Source organism: Leuresthes tenuis, unplaced genomic scaffold (assembly GCF_036924035.1).
Source record: "Leuresthes tenuis unplaced genomic scaffold, fLeuTen1.0.hap1 SCAF_11, whole genome shotgun sequence".
NCBI lineage: Eukaryota > Metazoa > Chordata > Actinopteri > Atheriniformes > Atherinopsidae > Leuresthes > Leuresthes tenuis.
Window position 1 is genome coordinate 4593595 of NW_027325365.1, and position 21978 is coordinate 4615572.

At 45.4% G+C, this 21978-nt stretch overlaps 1 protein-coding gene across 2 annotated transcripts; it reads right to left on the reverse strand.

The window, feature by feature from the left end:
- Positions 1-1245: 1245 nt before the first annotated feature.
- Positions 1246-21965, reverse strand: maml1 (mastermind-like transcriptional coactivator 1). Of its 2 annotated transcripts, none has more exons than XM_072395178.1 (6): positions 21632-21965; positions 20450-20747; positions 11218-12567; positions 7205-7432; positions 5849-5978; positions 1246-4114 (listed from the first exon to the last, which is right to left on the reverse strand). In XM_072395178.1, the coding sequence occupies exons 2-6, from the start codon at positions 20738-20740 to the stop codon at positions 3141-3143; spliced, it is 2973 nt and encodes a 990-aa protein (XP_072251279.1). In that variant the 5' UTR covers positions 20741-20747; positions 21632-21965; the 3' UTR covers positions 1246-3140. The 2 variants fall into 2 exon arrangements, with proteins under 2 accessions (XP_072251279.1, XP_072251278.1); XM_072395177.1 differs by having other exon boundaries at positions 20450-20953.
- Positions 21966-21978: the final 13 nt, after the last annotated feature.

The window sequence follows — 21978 nt, forward strand, 5'->3', positions numbered from 1 at the left end:
TGTGCATTATGACCAAACATCTCCACTTTGCTCTGGTCTGTCCAAAGGACATTGTTCCAGAAGTCTTGTGCTTTGTTCAGATGCAGCTTTGCAAACCTAAGCTGTGCTGCCATGTTCTTTTTAGAGAGAAGAGGCTTTCTCCTGCAGCCCTTCCAAACAAGCCATCCTTGTTCAGTCTTTTTCTAACTGTGCTGTCATGACCTTTAACCTTTAACCTGCTAACTGAGGCCTGTAGAGTCTGAGATGTAGCTCTGGGCTTTTTCACCTTGGGGTGAACTTGCTGGGACGTCCACTCCTGGGAAGATTGACAGCTGTCCTGAATGTTTTCCACTTGTGAATAATCTTTCTCTCTGTAGAATGATGGACTCCAGATAGTCTGGAAATGGCCTTATAACCCTTCCCAGATTGATGGGCAGCAACTGTTGCTTCTCTGAGATCATTGCTGATGTCTTTCCTCCTTGGCATCGTGTTAACACACACCTGAATGCTGCAGAGCAGCAAACTGCTACTTACCCTCATAATTCCTGTGGAGGCAGTAAGGGTTCACTTAGTTTATTACTGGAGACGTCTGGGATGCAGACCAGGGAGAGTTCACCTGTGTTACCTGCTGACGCTGCATGACATCATCAGCTAAATTGTTGCTAGGCTACAAAAACACACCTTCTTCTCTGCTACACTTCAACTTTCTACATGTTTGTCAGCTGATTTATATTCCATTTTATTTATCTGTAACAACATCTGATCTTTTATAATCATTAATACTGCAGTGATATATACTTTTCAGGAATGAATAAAATGTATTGAATTCATCAGCGGTGTTCCCCATGGTTTGATCTTAGGACCTCCTACATTTTTATGCATGAATTAACGTGATTAAAATGTGTGATTTGTATGTGAGCGTTGCTCTCTGTGAGTTTTTAAACACAGTGCAGATGAACTTTTGCTTCCAAACAAAAGCTTCGGTTTGAAATGTTTCGTGATTTGGGATCAACTCGGTAAGTCTTCAGCTCCCAGACTCTTATTCCTGCATGTTTGACCAATGATGGGGAACTATTCTCATGTTTTGTGTCTCAGTTTTTTTTTTTTATGACTCCTAAAGTCTGTAGTTTATCCTCTACAACAGCTACTTTATGAAGAATGCTGCCTGAACAGTTTCATTCATTTTAAATTGGAAGGCGTGTTCAGAGCTCAGTTGTAAACAGGTTCAATTTAAAATGAATGTTTAGAAAAAGACAGAGGACCAGCTTGTTTCTAAAGAACTATATTTACATAATACTCTTGTTTTACAGAGAACCATATCAAAAGTATAAAATACTTACAAAAATCCGCTGCAATATATAAAAATAACTTCTATCTTCTCCAGATCATTAGGAAAGGCTTACATACAAAAAAATATATTTATAGACATTTACAAAGAGGCCCGTTCACAACAGTTAGACCCAGAAGACCCGGCAGGCTGAGCAGGAGCTGAAACGAGGGATGAACGTCCCAAACCGAACACGAAACTCGTCCAACGAAGACAAAACACACGAGACGTGAAGGCTGCGACGCAAATCCACCTTAAAACATGACTACAGCGTTGCGGATCCACCTTAAAACAAGATGGCCGCGCTGCAGATCCACCTTAAAACATAACCGAAACAGTTTAGTGAACATTTCTCCAACGCTGCGTTTCTAACGTTCCGTCACTGTTTTATTTCAGTAAAATGACTAAAAACAATCTGTAAAACCCACATTTTTCTTCTATTTTTATTATTTAATCATAAATATATTGATTAATATCCTTTTTAGGGTTTAAACCTTTTTTTTTTGTCCAGCTGGAACTTCAAACCTCTGAATGATCAAAAATCCTTAAAGGAAAAAAACAGCATTTTGTCACATTTATAACAGTTTTAACAGTATTTTTCGTGTTTTGTTGTAAAATCTTCTTTTATATCTGCAGCTGTGGTGATCACACAGAGAACAGAGTTTGTGTAAACACTATTTTAGCCTAAAAGAGCTTGTTTAAATGTTATTTTGGTCCTTTAAGCTGAACTTTTCAGACATATTTCAGACAGGATGAAGGACCTGAGCTGGTACCCTGATTAGAAAGGCAGCGTTGCAGCAGGTGGTTCCAGGTAAACCTTCACAGTAACGCGTTCGCCGGGTGAATGAATGAGGACGGCGGCTCATTTTCTGCATGTTTCACGTTTCCACGGGAACAACAAACACACCTTTAGTTAAAGAAATATGTCCGAGAATCTTCAAAGTGGATAAAAATAAGCTTGTTTCCATAAACAAACGACATTTCCCTACGTATGAAAATGTTCAGATATGACCTCAGATGCTCATTTAAAGTGACTCCTCCCCTTAACGCTCAGGTGTGTTTGTTGCCTGTGGACCGTAACCTCTCAGGTCAGACAGGAGAGTCGGCGTTTTTGGGTGTTTGGGCTGCGCTGCCGGCCTCCGGGTGGCGCTGTGGGGGCCCCTACAGTGGTTTAGCACTGAGCCATAGGTTCAGTAGTAGTCTTAGTGCGACTCGATCCATAAACACTGCAGTGTGTTACGGATTATTTATACACTCACACACACACACGTTATCGCCATCAGTTACAGTCGGACTCGGCGGCGCTCAGGTTTAAACTCCTGGTGGAAGACTGAAAACATCCGACTGTGACAGTTTATCACCAGAAACTGTCGGTTGTGTTGTTGGTTTTAACTCATCTGAATAAACCAGGTCAGGATATTAAATTGCACATTTCATCATGTGTGGATCAGTTATTTGTGTCTAGAATTAAATAAATCCATCAGTTTTTCGGTGTAATGTCAGAATAAGGAGTTTACAGCGTTTTCTTCTCTGATGTCGGAGCGTTCGGCCTCCACTGCGTTCCACCAGGAGTGTAAATTCACACCGAGCAGGTCTGGTGCTGATCATGGACGACACCCGACTTCCTTGTGTTTCTGCGACAGACTGCGACTCGGTCCCGGCGAATCAGGAAGCGGCTCACCCACAGATGTAAACAAACCTTCACTTGTTCGGAGGCGGTGGGAGGACACCTTTAACTACGAGGCGAACGTGCCAACCTCCTGTCTGGAGCGTTTCAGAACAGAAGTCAAGCTTTCAGCACCGCAGCAGGAAGTAGTTCGGCGGACGATTGCGCCTACTGGTGGCTGGCGAGCAGTTCGTCGAGGTCGGCCATCCACTCCTGGGTGCTCTGCCCCTTTAACAGCGACTCCACCAACTCGCTCTCGGCCGCGAAGCTCCCCGACGCTACGTTGTATCCGAATGACACCTGCTGCTGCTGACTGGCAGTCCTGCTCACCTGGTAACCTTGGTTACACTGCAGTCCCTGGCGGCCGTTGCCCTGCGGCTGTCCGAACGCCGCCATGTCAGAGAGAACCGCCTGGTTCTGATTGGCTTGCTGCTGCTGAGCCTGCTGCTGATTGGCCATTGGCTGGCCCAGGCTCTGAGGGTTGGGCGGCGCCCTCTGCTGGGCGGCCATGTTTGTCTGCATCATCTGCTGCCCAGGGTTCAGACCCGTCATGGAGCGTCCACCCGGGTTGGCACCAAAGGGGGCGGGGCCAGAGGGCATCTTGGGGATGCGAGACTGTTGCTGCATGTGGAAGGCGCTGGCGGGGTTGTTGAAGGCGTTACTGGAGGGCGGCTGGTTGGCGAGCTGCTGCTGCCAGGCGGTGTTCTGGCTGCCCTGCACGGACCCGGGCAGGCTGCCTCCCATGCTGCTCTGCATGGCGCCCGGCATCCGTGCTGCGGCGGCGGCCAGCTGGTGTTGCTTCAACATGGCGGCATTGGGCTGCGGTTTCAGGTGCTGCTGAGCCAGGAGGCTCTGCCTGTAGGTGGCGCTCATGGAGCCCAGAGGCTGGCGCTGCAGGCCCGCCTGCTGAGGCGCGTGTGCCGGGTGGCTGGAGTGCATGTTCATGTTGTTGTAGAGGACATCCACGCTGGCTCCGCCCCCTCCACCGCCGCAGGACGCCAGACTGATGTCCGACTGGCTTACTGCAGTGGGCGGAGCTACGCCGCCTCCTGACCCACCACCCTGACCCATGTTCATACCCATCATGCCTTGGTTCTGAGGGAACATGCGGGAGCCGGGGGCGGGGCCTCCCATGGAGGAAGCTGAGGAGAAACAAGAAGCAGTTTCACCACAAAACATCTGAAAGTTTAAATCCCAAAATGTTTATTTCTGTTTTTATTCATCAGAGCTTCACGTCCTTTATGATGACCACTGATTAACTCAGAGTTTAGCCTCCTTTTGACTAAAGTTAAACTTGAAGGTTGCGTGTATTAAACATCTAAATAAAAGCTGTAAATAGTTATTTCAGCACTTGAGTTAAACTCGGATGAAAGCTGGTTTTCCATGAAACAAACGTCTGATCAGGGGAAGTTGCAGCGGCTGAATATCTGACAGCTAATTAGAGCTGAACAGCTACGTTAATTTCCCAGTCAAATCTGTGGCGAGCATCATTTACACAGTCAGAGACTTGTTTGTCCCAGTGTCACAACAAGAACAGGTTCCACGGGGAACCAGATCCTAACGACAAAGACCTGAAACAGCTGAGCTTTCACTCGTCCATCGGATGATGTCACATCCGAATGCGAGCCTTTAAAATCATCGCCTGTATTCTCTTCCTGTAACACATCAGGTCCTGAATATCTCTGCAGATACAACAGTGAGACCAAACTGATCTGCAGCACCAACACGCGCCCCGAGCCCAACATTTTGGACATAAACTGCTCAATGCCATGGTTCTTCCTCTGGTAACCATAGTTACTTTGTATAAAAAGGGCTTCAAAGGTAATCAACTTTTTATAGATCATAAAGAACTACAAGAGGAGAGGTCGGGCTGCCTCCGAAAGGCGATCCAGCTGCAGGATCGGGGCTGGAAAGAAGTCGTTTCTCCCCAAGAAAAACATCAGGACAGATGTTCCGATGTCGAGCCTGATGTTCTGGGGTGGAGAGGGGGTGGGGGGGGGGGGGGGGTCATTTCCATCCAATGGAGCCTCTTTAAAACTGTTTGGGGCACCTTCTGGGGCGGCTTCTCATCCAGCCATGAATAAAGAACGGTACCAGAACAGCCTGGTAACAGCAGCTTTGTTATCCCAACTATCCAGCAACAGTTGGGATAACAAAGCAGGATGGAGCCATGAGAACAAAACAAGGGTCAGGAAACCCACCCCCCCCAGACCTTAATCCCACTGAAAACTTTGACTCCCAAACTCCCAGCACTGATGATGCTGCCATCAGTCAGAGTGCAGAGGTTAGATATAGACTCTTTGCTTAAATCAGCTGTAATAATCAATAAAAGCATTTGAAACTGATGAAATTATACTTCAGTTTACCAAAGAAACAAAGATCTAAAAACACAGAGGCAGCAAACTTTTGGGAAAATGAAGATTTGTGCCATTCTCAGAACAACTGAACAGATGTTAAAGTGAAACCAGAGCTGGTTTTAACATTAGTCTAACTCCTGATGTCAACTCACAGAACTCTACGAGTTTTATCTACCAGGTTTCAAAAGGCTGCAGCTTAAAAATCTATTTAATCACCGAATGTGCATGTGGTGACATCACTGGATTGGATTTTGAACACATTTCCACATGTTTTTTCTTTTATTTGTTCCTGTGAACAAAACTGTTCCAGGTTATGAACTTTTTCGGTCATTTTATCCACATAAAAACAATAGAGTCAGTAAAATGACTTTAATTCAGATAAAACATGTCCACCATCTGGTGGTAGTGAGTAGAAACCAGATTCAATGTGTTTGTGTCTGTTTTATTCAGGTTGGGGGCTCTTCAGGGGTTAACCTATTGTACATTTTAAGAAGTGACATGTTTGAGCTGCAGTCTCACCTGAAAACTGACTGACTGTCTGCTGTGGGAAAGGGTTCTGGTTGGCTGGTGGTCCCGGCTGGTCTTGGTACTGCGGGGGCGGCCGGGTCAGGTGTCGCTGCAGCTGCTGGTCCTGCTGTCGCTGCTTCTCCTGCACACAGAAGAGACACCGAACAGTGACGGGATGAATCGTGTTTCACAGTTACTGGATGAAAATGAATCAAAGCAAAGATGAAGAAACTAAAACACAGAAGCGGTGTGTGAAAAACTAAGTGAACCCCCTCATCCAGCAGCTTGCAGCAGCAGCTTGCAGCAGCAGCTTCAGCAGCAGTGAGCTGCAGTAATGGTTTCCTGTGTGACGTTATCAGTCTCTCTCATGGTTCTGGAGGAATCTTGGCCCACTCTTCTCTCCAACGTTGCTTCAGCGCATTGAGCTTTGCAGCATTGGTTTCTGCACAGCTCTCTTAAGGTCCCACCACAGCATTTCAGTCAGGCTGAGGTCTGGACTCTGACTGGACCATTGCAACACCTTGATTCTTTTCTTTTTCACACATTCTGCTGTAGATCTGCTGCTGTGTTTGGGATCTTTGTCCTGTTGATGAGCCAGTTTCAGCCCAGCTTTAGCTGTGGGACAGATGGCCTCACATTTGACTCTAGAATACTTTGGTATCCAGAGGAGTTCATGGTGGACTCAATGACTGCAAGGTGCCCAGGTCCTGTGGCTGCAGAACCAGCCCAGATCATCAGCCCTCCCCCACCGTGCTTGACAGCTGGTATGAGGTGTTTGTGCTGATATGCTGTGTTTGGTTTCCTCCAAACGTGCTGCTGTGCATTATGACCAAACATCTCCACTTTGCTCTGGTCTGTCCAAAGGACATTGTTCCAGAAGTCTTGTGCTTTGTTCAGATGCAGCTTTGCAAACCTAAGCTGTGCTGCCATGTTCTTTTTAGAGGGAAGAGGCTTTCTCCTGCAGCCCTTCCAAACAAGCCATCCTTGTTCAGTCTTTTTCTAACTGTGCTGTCATGAACTTTAACCTTTAACATGCTAACTGAGGCCTGGAGAGTCTGAGATGTAGCTCTGGGCTTTTTCACCTTGGGGTGAACTTGCTGGGACGTCCACTCCTGGGAAGATTGACAGCTGTCCTGAATGTTTTGTTACCATCTACACAAAGCTGAATGTTTCAAAGGCTTTTAAAGAAATGGACCGGAAAAAAGAGGTCAGATTTCAGCAGATCAATTTTTTATATGCCAACGTCTCCCTCTAGAGTCTGAGCTGAGTAAAAGCGCTACAGTTACACTCATCTGAACTCATCTTTTCTCTCTGGTCCATTTCAGGTGTGAACGGTCGATCATTTACAGTAACTTAAGTGAGTCGTACCTGTTCGGCCATGAGCTGCTGCCTCTGCAGGTACTGCTGCTGCTTCTGCTGCTCCAGGATCTGCTGGTGCTGTTTCAGCGCCACTGCCTGGTTGTTCAGGTACGCAGCGTTATTGTGGTTGCCTGCCATTGCATTCGCCCCCGGCTGAGCTGCCATGGGGTTGTTTCCGGGCCCAGATGTCATAGCGTTGGAGGGACCGTGTGGAGGAGCGGGGTAAGTGTTCTGGTCCTGTTTGTGACAGAAATAAAATCCATGTAGAAATAAACAAAAACATTTTCAAAACATCTCAGCAGATTCTTTAACAGATTTCTTTTAAAAGTGGTTATGACTTTCTTCTAATCTTTTAAAGTGTTCCTGAGCAATACTTTCTGAAGGTCTTCAAAGTTTTTCTTTCTGCTTTTTCACTCATTTTCAGTCCTTGTATCCGATCATTTTCAGAGGAATGTGTTTTTTCTTTGCTAAGTCACTTAACTCTGACCTATGAATCATTCAGGCAGAAAAAAGGCTCCTAACTCAAGGGATGAACCAGTGTTGTGTCGACATAGAACAGACAACTTAGCAAAGAAGCCATTTTAAACAGGATCTTTAGGCACTTTGTTACTAGCAGCCTGTCACAAAGACACATCATTTGTTCCCATTTCTTTAGTTGCATCTATGAAAAACAGCAAAGAAAACACAGTTTGACAGACAGAAAATAGGATTTCTGCAGCAACAAGGTGATTCCCAAAGAGCTATTAGCTGAAAACTTGGCATATCTCAGCATGGTGTGCAGTGGGTCCTTAAAACATTTGAGGAAACTGGACAAGTGGAGGACAAAAGAAGAAGTGTCAGGCCTAAAAAACTATCTACAGCAGATGAACAGGATCTGAAAGTGATGTCCTTAAGAAAGAGGAAAAAATCCAGCTGTGACCTGACAGGACCTGAGAGATGCATCTGGACCTTCAGCTGATCCATCTACTGTTGGCCCAAGCCTCATCAGAAATGGTCTCCATGGAAGGGTGGCTGTCAAGAAGCCATTCTTAAGGAAGGGAAACAGGGAGAAAAGGCTGAGCTATGCCAAATGACACAAGAAGTGGACTGAAAATCAGTGGCAACAGGTCTTATGGAGGGATGAATCCTCCCCAGAGCCCGGACCTCAACATTATTGAAGCAGTGTGGGATCATCTGACAGAGAACGGAACAAAAGGCAGCCGACATCCAAAGAAGAGCTTTGGGATGTCCTTCAAAAAGCCTGGAGAACTATTCCTGAAGACTCCTTAAAGAAATTACAGAAAGCTGGTCTCAGAGGGTTCAGGCTGTGTTGGAGAATAAAGGAGCTCAGACCAGATATTCACTTTAAAGCTGCTCAGAACTGAACAAACTGTTTCTGTCTTATTTAACTGGATTTACATTTATGGTTGACGATGTTTCAGTAAATCACTGCAACCATTTCCTGTTTTACTGGAAGGAAAGAAAGAAATGAGGGCTGGATCAGGTAGCACATTCACTGATCATTTGGCCTGAGGAGATTCCCAGTCTGTGGCAGTACAGATCGTCCCTACATGTGTTCAGCTTTCACAACTTCAACGAGGGACAGAAAGTGAAGTTTGGGAAGCGACATCACTGATCAGCGGTGGCGATAATAAAGTGTGAAACGCAGCAGGAACACAGCGTCCTGTCTGCTGAGAGCAAAACACAAGCAGGAGCAGCTATATTTAAATACAGACGGGGAATATGAAAGGCTGCTTTGTCACGGCCTCCCTCCACCCCTTGAGCGAGCCTTAGCAACCAGCTGCTGACCCACACACACACACAAACACACACATGCACAGAGTCGGTGGTTGTTAGTGTGGGGCCCGGGCTGCTCTGAGGCAGAGCAGCTGAATGAAAGGCCTCACCAACTCTTCTGCATTCAACACCTAACGGGACGCTTTTCCTCCCACGTTTCCACCAGGACGAGGTTCAAATTCTCAAATCTTTTTTATCACAGGCGGCTCCGGTTCAGATTCAGAACCAGCTCCGATCCTGAACTTTTCAACAATCTCGGAACCGAAGTGTTCTTGGTCCACCTTCAAGAACTGCTTCCATCCGGGGCTGAAGGTGGAGCCACGAGTCCAACCAGAACCACCTAAAACTTCAGGCCTCTTCACACACGTCTTTAAAGCCGGGGAACTAATATTCATTCATAGTTTTTAGGATTTCAGCTGCATTAAAATACAGTTTCTGAAAGCAGAGACCGTAGGACAGAAGCAAACAGATGTTAACACAGCTGGACATTAGCTAGGAAGCTAACAGCTCAGTTCTATAGTCCTGTTATCGTAACCATGCTGCAGCCTGGTGTCTGAGTGAGGAAAAGTGAAGGAAACAGGGTGAAATGGGGTTGTGTGTGAAGGTCGAGCCACCACAGAGGCGGTCGTCCGCTTTAAGTGCGCGAGGACACACTGACGCCTCCGTCAGGCATGTGTGGTTTACCAAAAACAAACAGCGGCGGGTTACGGAGGGCGTCTTTCTTCACTGAAATCCAGAGAACATGTGGAGCAGGGCTGAAATTATTCCAGATGTCACAAAAAATTATTTGATGATCCAATGCTTCCTTAATCCACACAAACATGTTCTGCTCAGTGGTCGCCCTGTTTCACACGGACAGTTTCTACCGTTGCACCACATGCTGAACGCCAGCAGGCAGCGTCTTCCTGCCTGGGTCGCCACTTTAACTGCTGTTCTAAGATAAATACGACTCCTCTTTGCGTCACATCATTTATCTGTCAGTACACGGTGATCCAAACTATTCTGCATGTAGGATTTCAGTTAAATCAACATTCTGGAGGCTCATGTTGTGTCTCCGGTCCTCCGAGCCTCACACTTCAGGAGGTTGTTCCACATTATCAAGCAGGGCACAGTTTTCATGAAGTCTGGGGAAAAAGAAGGATGTTTCTGCAGATGGAAAGAGTCCAAATGGGTGCGTTCTGATAAAGTTTCTGTCATGTAAACGCATCGCATTAAGAGAGCAGCTGGTGTCCCAAGAAGCTCTGGACCCAGGATCCTCCAGAGGCCTGCAGCTGTGCATAAAGCTGCATTTAAGCCCCCCCCCCCCAACCAGTACCAACAGGCAGAAATGTTTGCAGATTCAATGTTTTATTCACTGATGGACGCTGTGCTACAGTGAGTGGAGTTCGGATGGTTGGTGCATGGCCACCAGGTCCCAACAAGGCTGTGATGTCAGCAAGGAGGGGGCGGAGTGATGTTCTGGGCTGTTTTGACAGTCTGAAGGTGTCTAAATGACCTTAAATGCTGAATGTTTCTAACTGACCATTTCCTGCCTTGGTATAAAAAGAAGAACAGTGCCTTCATGCAGGACAACACACCATCGAACGCTTCACAAAAATATCTGAATCTCTGGCTTCTGTGGGTATAAAACTCCTCAAATCCTCAAATGAGATCCAGGCAGAAACTTACAAGCTGTATGGGTGAGGAGAGTTGTTAAGGTGGAATGGAAGAAGGGCTCTACGTTAACAAGGAACTTAATCAGCAGAGAAGTTTTTGGAATGAAATTGTATTTATTATTTTAAAAATAATCCCCAACTTTATGCAAATAATACCACAGATTTCCATTGTCAGTTCTTTACAACCTTTTTTTGATGAAAGAATGTCAGAGGTACGCAGCGCACGGCTGTAGGCAGTCAAATTAGGTTAAGAGTCAGTTTCAGCTGAAAAGTGTGTTTACCTGTGTGTGTGTGTGTGTTTACCTGTGTGTGTGTGTGTGTGTGTGTTTACCCGTGTGTGTGTGTTTACCTGTGTGTGTGTGTGTTTACCTGTGTGTGTGTGTGTACCTGTGTGTGTGTTATCCTGTGTGTGTGTGTGTGTGTGTTTACCTGTGTGTGTGTTATCCTGTGTGTGTGTGTGTGTGTTTACCTGTGTGTGTGTTATCCTGTGTGTGTGTGCGTGTGTTTACCTGTGTGTGTGTTATCCTGTGTGTGTGTTATCCTGTGTGTGTGTGTGTGTGTGTGTTTACCTGTGTGTGTGTGTGTGTTTACCTGTGTGTGTGGGATCTGCTGGCGGAAGGTCATGCTGTTCTTGTGTGGCTGCTGTCGGAGCAGCGTCAGCAGGGCCGCCTTGTTCTGGCTCTGGGAGTTTGGGGGCCGTGGCGGCGGTCCTGGCCCAGCCTCAAAGTGCGACAGAGGTTTGGTGTTGTTGTAGCTCAGCATTGTTGCCGCGGCCTGGGGTCCTGGCGCTGGTGGGTGGCTGAGAGGCGGCCCAGAAGTCAAGTGACCGAGCATGTTGGGGTGCCCAGCTGGCCCCTGCATGTAGCTGCCGGGCCCCGCCTTTGGGGAGCCTTTGTTGGGTTGGGAGGACATCAGCAGCTGCTTCTGGACATTAGGGTTGAAGTCCTGCGAGTATAAGGAGGGGCTTGTGGGCTTGTCCAAACCAAACGTGGCCCCTAGGGGGCTCTGAGAGGCGTTTGCCATCTGAGTCCACTGTGGGGGGTGGGCGTGGGGCCCCTGGCTGCTGAACTTGGCTGCCTGCTGAGGCTGTTTGTGCTGCATCTTGCCGTGGAGCTGCTGCACCCTCTGCTGCTGGGCAGCCAGCTGCTGTAGCTGCTGGGCAGGGGACAGGTCTTTGGGCACCGGGGGCCCCGGAGGGAGAAGGTGGTTGGTGGGAGGTTGTATCTGCCTTGGGTGAGGAACAGGCTGGGATGGAGGAAGAGCTGGGGAGGAGGCGGAGGAGGAGGCGACAGGGGAGCTGGTGGGGTGAGGAGGAGGTCCGGAGGAGGTGGACCTGACATGGGGGGAGCCGGTGCGAGAGTCCTGCTCGAAGGCCACTGAGGCCGGGGAAAACTCCGTCTTCACACTGGCCAAATCTGGAGGAAGCAGACCCTGAGAGGACTGGGCTCCTCCCCCCGATGCTCCCCCGGCTCCTCCCCCACCTGGAGTTGAAGTCAGCTCCAGGGAGTCTTTACGGTCCTCGAAGCCGTCATTCAGAATGTCCTGAATGTCCTCGATGGCCACGGAGCAGTTCAGCTCCTCCATCAGCTCCTTCCACTCCTGCTCGTTCAGGTTCAGGTCGGGGAACAGGCTGTTGTTTCCTCCTCCCGACGGCGGCATGATGGGCAGGATGTCCTCGGGCTCCTGCTTCATCTCTTTGCGATGGAAGTCCGACCCCAGCTCCCCGCCGCCGTCCCCCGGTTCCCCTGCCGGCCCATGGTTCCCGTTGGAGTTCAGCGAGTCGCAGATGCCCAGCTTGGAGTCCAGAGGGGAGCCGTTGGCGGTGCCGTTGTCCAGACAGGTCTTCTTGTTGGGGGGGAAGCTGTCGCCGTAGCCATTGACCTGGTCTCTGCCCAGCGGGGAACTGGCGCTTTCCAGCTTCCTCTTCACCGTCTCCTGCAACTGCAGCAACACAGACAAAGTTATCCAGGTGGACAGAAAATCCTCAAAGCTAAAGATCAGTCAACTACGAACTGTCCTCCTACTGACCCAGGACACAACGTCTCAAATTACTGGTTCAAAAATGAGTTCTGATAAACGTGTTTTTACTGAAGCTGGAACCACTGTCTGTCAAATGAAAACTGAATTTAAAAGTTTTTCCACTGATCTTCCTGCTGATCTTGATTTTTTGATTTTTAATCCAAATATAAACCTTTTTATTTCTTTTCTTCTCGTACGTTTTTAATTTTTCTTCCTGCAACAACAGATGTTCACTTTGGAATAAATATGCAGACAAATATCAGTGATTTCCATCTTTAAATTACTCCGACAAGCTTAATTTTAATCAATAAAAATCCATATAAGCAGTTCGATGAGTGTCTGAGACCCACCTCAGTACTTTACTGTCTGTGTGGAGGTGAAACAACCAACTGGTTAAATTGAGGCCAGTTTCTCAGACTTAAAAAAATAAAATAAAAACACCTTTTCTGACCAACAAGATGTGATAATCAGCGCTTGATTTAAGTGAGCGGAAACAACACAAACAGATGTTTTCCTGAATGAGCTCAGAATGAAGGTGTTTTCCCACAGTGACATCATGCTCCGCTCTGATTGGTCCAGACTGAGGCTAACTCATGCATCACAAACACCTGTGAGATGTGTGTTCATACGATTGATGATCTGAGGCGGCAGAGTTTCAACCTTCTACCAACAGCGCCTTTGATCCCTCAGCTGAAGTTTTCAAAGTGTGAAACAGTTGAAATCACACCAGACGTCACACACTCACGTTTCCCTTAGTCGGCGGTTTGTCTTTCACTTCATGAGCGCTCACGTTTCTCACGTTTATAATTCTCACTTATTCATCCTTTCTGTGAAAGCCTCACGGATGAAACCAGAGCAGGAAAACAAAATTCAACATCCAGCACAAAAACAGAAGTTTGATTAATCTCCAGTTTCCAACCGTTTATTCAGCACTAATGTTTCATTTTCCCCCTCTTATCTGCTTCACATAGGGGGGATTCCTAAACACTGAGGTTTGAGGTCTCATGTCGTGCCATTCTTACTTTAAGTAGCATTTCGTCTCTTTCTTCCAAGCCGAAGCTTTATCTGAGCTTCACATAGCTGGTGTCTTTCTTTCTCTGCCTCCCTTTTCTCACATGTGCCCTAAAATAAGTCTAATTCATCACATCTGTTGAAATGGGCACAAAACTGAAGGTACTACAGTCATTTATGTGCCTTCATCTGCTGGAACACAACAATAAATCTCAGTGTTTTCTACGAATGTGACGATAAGACACATTTTTGGGTGCCTGACTGTCTCTGTTGTAAGAAAAATGTAATTTCAGTTGGATAAAATAAGTCTAAACTTGATAGACTGGATGACATATTTCAGATTCAACATTTTTAACTGCTGTTGTGGCGATTTATGCATGAAACTTACAAGGTCAACCTTAAACACACCAAAACGACTCATTTTCAGCAGCTTCTCAGGTTTCTGCCACTCGGTGTGACGTGTGAAGACGATGCAGCATATTAGAAGTGGTGAATTTGGGGCAATACGGAGAAGAATTTAAAGTCCTGTGATTGTGGTTTCTTTGCTAAGCCACTTAACTCTGACCTATGAATCATTCAAGCAGGAAAAAGGCTCCTAACTCAAGGGATGAACCAGTGTTGTGTCGACACAGGACAACTTAGCAAAGAAGCCGTTTTAAATTGGATCTTTAGGCACTTTGTTACCAGCAGCCTGTCACAGAGACACATCATTTCTTTAGTTGCATCTATGAAAAACAGCAAAGATAACACAGTTTGACAGACAGAAAATAGGATTTCTGCAGCAACAAGGTGATTCCCAAAGAGCTATTAGCTGAAAACTTGGCATATCTCAGCATGGTGTGCAGTGTGTCCTTAAAACATTTGAGGAAACTGGACAAGTGGAGGACAAAAGAAGAAGTGTCAGGCCTAAAAAACTATCTACAGCAGATGAACAGGATCTGAAAGTGATGTCCTTAAGAAAGAGGAAAAAATCCAGCTGTGACCTGACAGGACCTGAGAGATGCATCTGGACCTTCAGCTGATCCATCTACTGTTGGCCCAAGCCTCATCAGAAATGGTCTCCATGGAAGGGTGGCTGTCAAGAAGCCATTCTTAAGGAAAGGAAACAGGGAGAAAAGGCTGAGCTATGCCAAATGACACAAGAAGTGGACTGAAAATCAGTGGCAACAGGTCTTATGGAGGGATGAATCCTCCCCAGAGCCCGGACCTCAACATTATTGAAGCAGTGTGGGATCATCTGACAGAGAACGGAACAAAAGGCAGCCCACATCCAAAGAAGAGCTTTGGGATGTCCTTCAAGAAGCCTGGAGAACTATTCCTGAAGACTCCTTAAAGGAATGACAGAAAGCTGGTCTCAGAGGGTTCAGGCTGTGATGGAGACTTTAAAGCTGCTTAGAACAGTATAAACTCTGTTTCTGCCTTGTTTACTGTATTCATGTTTATGTTTCAGTAAATCACTGCAACTATCTGCTGTTTTACTGGAAATAAAGAAAGAAATGAGGGCTGGATCAGGACTTTTGGACATGAAATAACACCAACCAGGTGCTCAGGATTACAGCTGCAGGGGGCTTCATGAAGGCGATGCAGAGGTGGGGGAGTCACGGTAAACAAACACCAATGTGCAGAGAAAGAGGAAACTTTGATGACTCACTGAACTCTTTCAGCCTGAAATACATGTCTGACTCCTCCTGACGGCGAGGTTCAGATCGGAGGGGATTATGAGCATTTGAGCGTTTACAAACATCAGAGTCCTGATCCTATCCGATGCTACAACTTTTTACCACGAGCTCGCTCCTGAGACGGGCTTCTGCTCCCGTTAACCTCGTCGTCACCTCACAGACTGTTCACGAAGCTGCCAGAAAACACGAAAACTAAACGGTTTTCCTGCCTCCGAGGTGAGGCTGAAGGGCGCCCAGCAGCCAGAAAGATGAGCCTTCGCACAGACTCATCCCGGATTCTTCTGCTCTCGCCCAGCCACAAAAATTCAAACTATCTGCTGTGTTTATGTCAGCCTGTTTTTAGCACTCACATTCTTCCTCTGCACAAGTGGAATTTCAAACATGTTTTCTGGATTTTTCTGTTTTGTCTTCTGTTAGCGGGCTGATATCAGCTTATCAGCACACATGCCAGTCAGGCTTCTTGCTGTTGAACCTCTTTATAAGTAACCTTTGGTGCCAATAGCTGATCAGTTGGTGGGGCAGGAAATAACTTCTTTAATCAATGAAAAACAGACTTTTATTGTCCTGTGAAACTGAGCAGGTCTGAATGTTTTGGACTGCTTTAACCTTTCATAGGAAATCACGAACCAATGTTCACTTTTCTTTTTAAAAACTGACCCATTTCCCCATGAAGAACAGTGTAATTATGCAGAAACAGGTGAGAAACTGAGCTGTCTGTCGCCCTTTGGCTCAAACAGACTTTACATTAAAACACATCACTCAAAGTTTAAACGTCTCACAACAAGCCGGCGCTCTTCTGGCTGAATCTTTTACGGTTTCTATACAACCTCAGGGACAATGTTACGATCGCTGTGAATCAAATCAAACCAGTGACTCGGCAGCTCCTTCTTCCTCAGTTAATATGCAAATTTTTCCTCAATATGTAAATATCTAAGTTTATATGAGGAATGCTATCAAAATTAAGTAATTTCTGCTTTAATTTTCAACTGCGTTAATTTAAGCTTGTGTTAATGTTGTTATCTTCCATTTTATTTGTTATTCAAAAGGATTATATGTTCAGTTTCTCTGTTTTATTCGTTCTTTATTTCTGTATTACTTTCCCTTTAATCGTTTTGATCCATTTATTCCTTCCAAATGATTCATCTCTTTATCTTAAATGTGTAATTGTTTTGAAATTCTCCCCTTTTAGCCCATTTATTCCTGTTTTCTGTCTTTGTTTTTACATTCCTGCCTCTTTATGCCAATGACGGGGCAGAGTTTCAGAGTGTCGTGGGCTCAGCTGCTCACCTATTGGTCGATCAGGCCTCCGTTACACAATTTCCCGATAAAGTTCTGTGACTTTGCTTCGATACAGTAGAAACATCAAGTTCAAACGAGCCACAGAAAGTTGCACGAATCTGTATTTTCGTATCTTTTATTGTTTTTATACGACCTCTGTTTAAGTTTTATGTTTTTTTTAGAGTGTGGTGATGTCACAGTCTACAATCTGACCCTCGATAAACTATTTTTCCCCATCATACACGATTTATACATCAAAATATCAGTAATTTAGGGGTTTCCCCCTCACTCACTTCAATAAGCCATATAGTTTTCTTTAAAAATCACCTCAGAATGAGTCAGAATTTCAGAATAAGAGCCCATTTGAAACTTTTCTTGTAAACATGGAAACTCCAGTTTGACGAGTTAAAAAGCAGCACTTTGACTCCAACTTTAAAGTTATTTCGTGTCGTTATGAACACACGAACCTCTGTTCTGTGACATCATGGCTGTCGCCAGCAGGAGCCAATCACAGGGGTAAAAAGGTGAGTAAGTCCCATGAGTGACAGCGAGGCGTTTCTCGACAGCGTGGTTTAGTCAGGACTGACGAACAGAGCGGTGAGTCAGCTGTGGGGTGGGGGGGGTGATTCTGCTGAGACTGAGTCATCTCTCAGGACTCCAGTCGGTCAGAGTAACGCTGCTGAAGTTGGCTTCATTTCATACAGCTTATTGATCACTTTAAAATAAAGCTCTGCTGGGTTTAAAGGGTTTAAGTGTTGTGGCCATTAAACAGGGCTGTGTGAAGTAACTTTGAGCAGACAGCAGTATCAGAGCACCCTTATTTTTAAGATGCTTTCCAGACAGCTGAACTAAATGCTAAAAGTAACCAGAAAATCTAATTTTCCACCATCTAAAAACAACCTAAAATATCTGAAATATGTCATTAAACTACAGCGGAACTGAGCTGCTGAAGGGAATCAAACACACTGAGGACAAAATGAATTATCAGCTAATTAAATATGTAAAATTCAGCAGGATTGATTATAAAACCCGGGCTTCAGCAAATGATTATTCAGGTAATCAATTAATCCGATTAATTACAGAGTCCGTCCTGATGAAGCCTGGAAGTATTCACAAATAATATAACGCCACCAGCGGCTGGTTCGGGTCACCGTTTGATCAGTCTGCAGATCGATCGCTCTGACATCATTCAGGAGAAGCTCCTCTGCAGCTTCAGAGCGACACAAGTGTTGTGGCTTCCCCGCCTGATCACATGACCTCCGTGTTTCCCCCGCCGTCTGACTGTGGTCTGACAAACACACCGTCTCAACTCAAGAATTCAGAGCTGCTCGAGTGTCCTTGAGCAACACACCAGATTCCAACCAGCCCCAGACGCTGGCCTCCAGCTCACTTTAACCTTTTTTTTTTTAAAGGTTTCTGGGCACCAGAGGCTTTAACGGAGGCTGGATAACGTCGACATGCAGCAGAGCGCCACAGATTTAACTGAGTTAGCGAATTCAAAGCCCAACTTTTCCAAGTATCTGTGTTAAGTCGCATTCCAAACTGTCACTTCTCTCTTTTACTTGTTAAAAACATCTAATTTTGGATTTAAAAACGACTCCGTCTGGATTTTAAAGATGCAAAAGCTGCTAAAAAACACCTTTAATCAGAGACAGAAACGAGCCCCGACTGACGAAACCGGGACCAACAATCGTGACAAAAATGTTGGAGATTAATAAACACTTTAGTCAAAACAAGTAAAGGCTCATAAACAGGTTTGAATGATTAAACTTGGGGTTTAAAGATGAACAGATTCATATCGTAAAGTAATTACACGAGTATGCGGATGCCTGGGTCCAATAAAAAACGTCACAAACAGACTGACTGCCCGATTTCACCACTAAAAATTCAGTTTAATGAGCTTTTGCTGCTGATCCGAGCAGAAAAGCAGCACATTTGCACCCATTGAATAACATTTATTGACATAGACATCGTTAGGCCTATTTTAGAGGGGCTGGAGCCACCCAACAATGTGCTTAAACCCACTTTTAAAAAACAAATGATGGCGGTGTTAGCGACCGGTTCGATTGTCACCTTTCACACCTGAGCGTTACGCCGCGAGTCTGTGATTTAAACGGGTATCAGCAGATTTTTGAAGAAGAAAGTCATCAGCCTGCTAATTTACAGCAAAGAGTCGCTCATGATCGATCGACCAAGCGCCCAAATAAAAGCCTGTTATGTTAAACCATTAGCATGGCGTTGAGCTCAGTTTGTTCACTAACTGGCTTATCGTCAATGACAAAGACGAAGAAGTCTAATAATGATAGCTCCACTCCTCCTGTCATCCATATACAGACTGAGACTGTAATCTTCTGGGTTACACAGAAGGAAAAATACAACCTTTTTGTGTCCTCTTTTTACTTTAATATGAGAGTTATTTGAGAAGAATTCCTGTTCATCTTGTCAGATGTCCTGATTCTCTCTTTAAAGGTTATAACTGGTTATATGACTTTCCTACTACATGTCATCTCCAGAGGGCCACGCCCCCGCGGTCTTTAAATCCAAGAGACGTCCCCGTTTTTTTTTTAATAAAGATCTACCATCTTATAGTGTGGCTGATGATCAGAGTAAAGAAGGAAGTCAGATTTACTGTGATATCTCTGGATATGTGGTAATATATCTAGTTCCTTAAGGATATCTCAAATAATCAGAGAAAAATTCTCATTTCCATTTCCAAAGGATAATTATTACCCACATTGATACTATGGGTGAATTAAAAGGGTTTCATTTTGACACAAGTCTGTTTCAGATATGAATTACAATCATTTAAAGATGTATTTCACTCATTTGGGGAACGCTAAAACTCCAGATTCATACATGTAAATGATCTAATTTCTCATTTCTCATGTATTTACTCAACAACAGCGGCGTGACCAGGTGGTGGATCGCTCCAACAGGTCGTTAACGCGACAAAGCAAAAACTATCGTGACCTTAATTCACACCGATTCAGATTTCAGCCAGAATCACGCAGCCCTACCCTGGTGAAACACGCTGGAACCACATTAAATATCAGCATCCGTCAGTGAACCTGCAGTCAGACTGATCCTCAGTAAACTTAGAGTGTGGTAAGGATTAGTTAACAATACTTTACTAGTTTGGAACAAACTTAAAGTAAACTGGCTGTGTATGAACTCATTTATGTGTTATGTAAAATAAAGTTTGCTCACTTTGTTTTATTAGAAAAACTAAACATTTATCGCTCAAGTGCCACCAATATTAAGCCATTAATAGATATAAAAACTTTATAAAAACATTTAAGTTCTCTGTTATAATCATAGTTCTGAGAATTAAATTCTAAAACAGCTTTAACAAAAACATCTCAATTAATACACTTTATATATAGCAGATAACTTTAAATCAAAGTATATTTTCTGTTGATATATTCCAATAAAAAGTTGTTATGAACAATAAATGAAACGTGACATTAGAATACATCATATATATTTCTGGATAGTACACCTCTGTGTTATTATATTGGTTAAACACTAAACACTAAAAAATTTATAAATAAATTAGATTTATTTATCGCCAGGGCAGTTGATCCTGAGAGCAACTTCAGTCAATCAGTATGTATTTATATATATTAAGTATAACTTAAGTCCAACATGAAGTGCTTTGTACACATAAACTCTAAGTCCCCCCCCCCCGGGTATTTCATGGTGTGATTGCCACCACTTTCCCGACCTAAACCTGAGCAGAGGCCAAACATCCTGTTCAGACTGCGGCCTCCAGCTGTCACTAATGTCGGCTCGCTCCTGCTCCAGCAGCCCGTGTTGTGCATCCTGTGAGAACTTACCGCTATCAGGGTGCTGTTCCGGCTCTGCTCCGCCGCCGTCCCTCCGCTCTCTCCGTGCTCCACGCCGCCTCCTGCGCCGCTCGGCGCTCTCTGGCCGGCCTGGTCGCCGCTGGGCTGGGGCTGCCGGTGCTTGCTGGCCCGCTTGGCTTTGGTCTGCAGACAGCGCTGATGCAGGGCGAGGGTCTGCTGCCGCTCCGGTTCCAGCCGCTCCAGCATCGCGCCATCGTAGCGGCTGTGGCAGTTGTTGTGATGCTGCCGGATGAGCTCGATCCTCCGGCGGAGCCTCTCCATCACCGCGCTGTGTCGCGGTGTAACAAAATCCGCCATCATCAATAAAGACTTGTAGTAAACTCCCGGTTCAGCTTTCGTCCATAAAATGCTGAATTTGGCTCTTTTCACTCTGGGCGTCTATACACCCCCCCTCGCCCTTTACAAAGACTCTTGTGCTGGCTCCATGGAGGCGACCTTTGTCTTGCTAATGGCCTTCAGTCACAGCGGCACTCACTGCCGGAGAGGAAAATTAAGGTTTTTGGGTGCAACACCATCCAGCCTCCTGTTTCCACCCTCAGTTGTAGTGTTTACTGTGAACCTGCTGCTGTACATCAGCTTATTTAACTGGCTGTGTAACACAGAGCTATAGGAGCCACATTCATTACACCCAAACCCAAATCATGCCCAAATTTACAGAAAAAAATACATATATTTTCTGTTAAAAGCTTTTAAACATTTTACCACATTCTAGTCAATGAAACAGCTGCTTTTTCGCTACCAAACTGACTCCCGTTCAGCTCACTGAAGTTAGCACATTCCTCCACTCAAAATCAAAGTAAGAGCGTCGAAAATTCCATAAAAAGCAGTCAAGCTGCCGTCAGAAGGAGGCTGGTCGTGAACCAGAGGGCAATAACTTCTGTGTTCACTTCAGTTTGTTTGTTCCAGGTGATGTTTCACTCGGTCGAAGAGACATAACAGTTCTCCAACTTGTCTGAAACTTTATTTTGCTCAGTGTTGGGAGTTAGCTTGGTTAGCGAACAGGAGCTAGCTGGCTAACAACTCAAACTTGGCAGCAAATATCAAGCTAATAAACACTTGGTTTGATCAAATACACAAAGGCCTGACACGGGATAAATAAAGAAAGACACTTCTAAGATATTTGCCTCTTAAATAAAGTTTAAAATCACTTACTATGAGAGTGTGGCTGTCCGCTCTTCCTACAGCATCTGTCCAGCGAACAGCTGATTCTCCGCCTCCGTGTAGCCGTTAGCTGCTAGCTTGTAGCCCTGTTTGGGTAACGATAGCTCGACTAGCAAGGTGGCTAGCCTGAAATATGTAAATAAATCCTCATACTTTTATTATATTTATCCAGAGTCACCGCCACTGATATCCAAGCCCGGGTCGGGGCGTGTGCGGTTCAGAACGGATTCGTCCGCCAGCAGAGGCTAACTCCGTCCCTCTGTGCTGTTTCTATTGTTTTCCAGCGAACAGGCGAGTCTGCACCGCCATCTTGGAAACTTTCTCTTTTTTTCCATGAG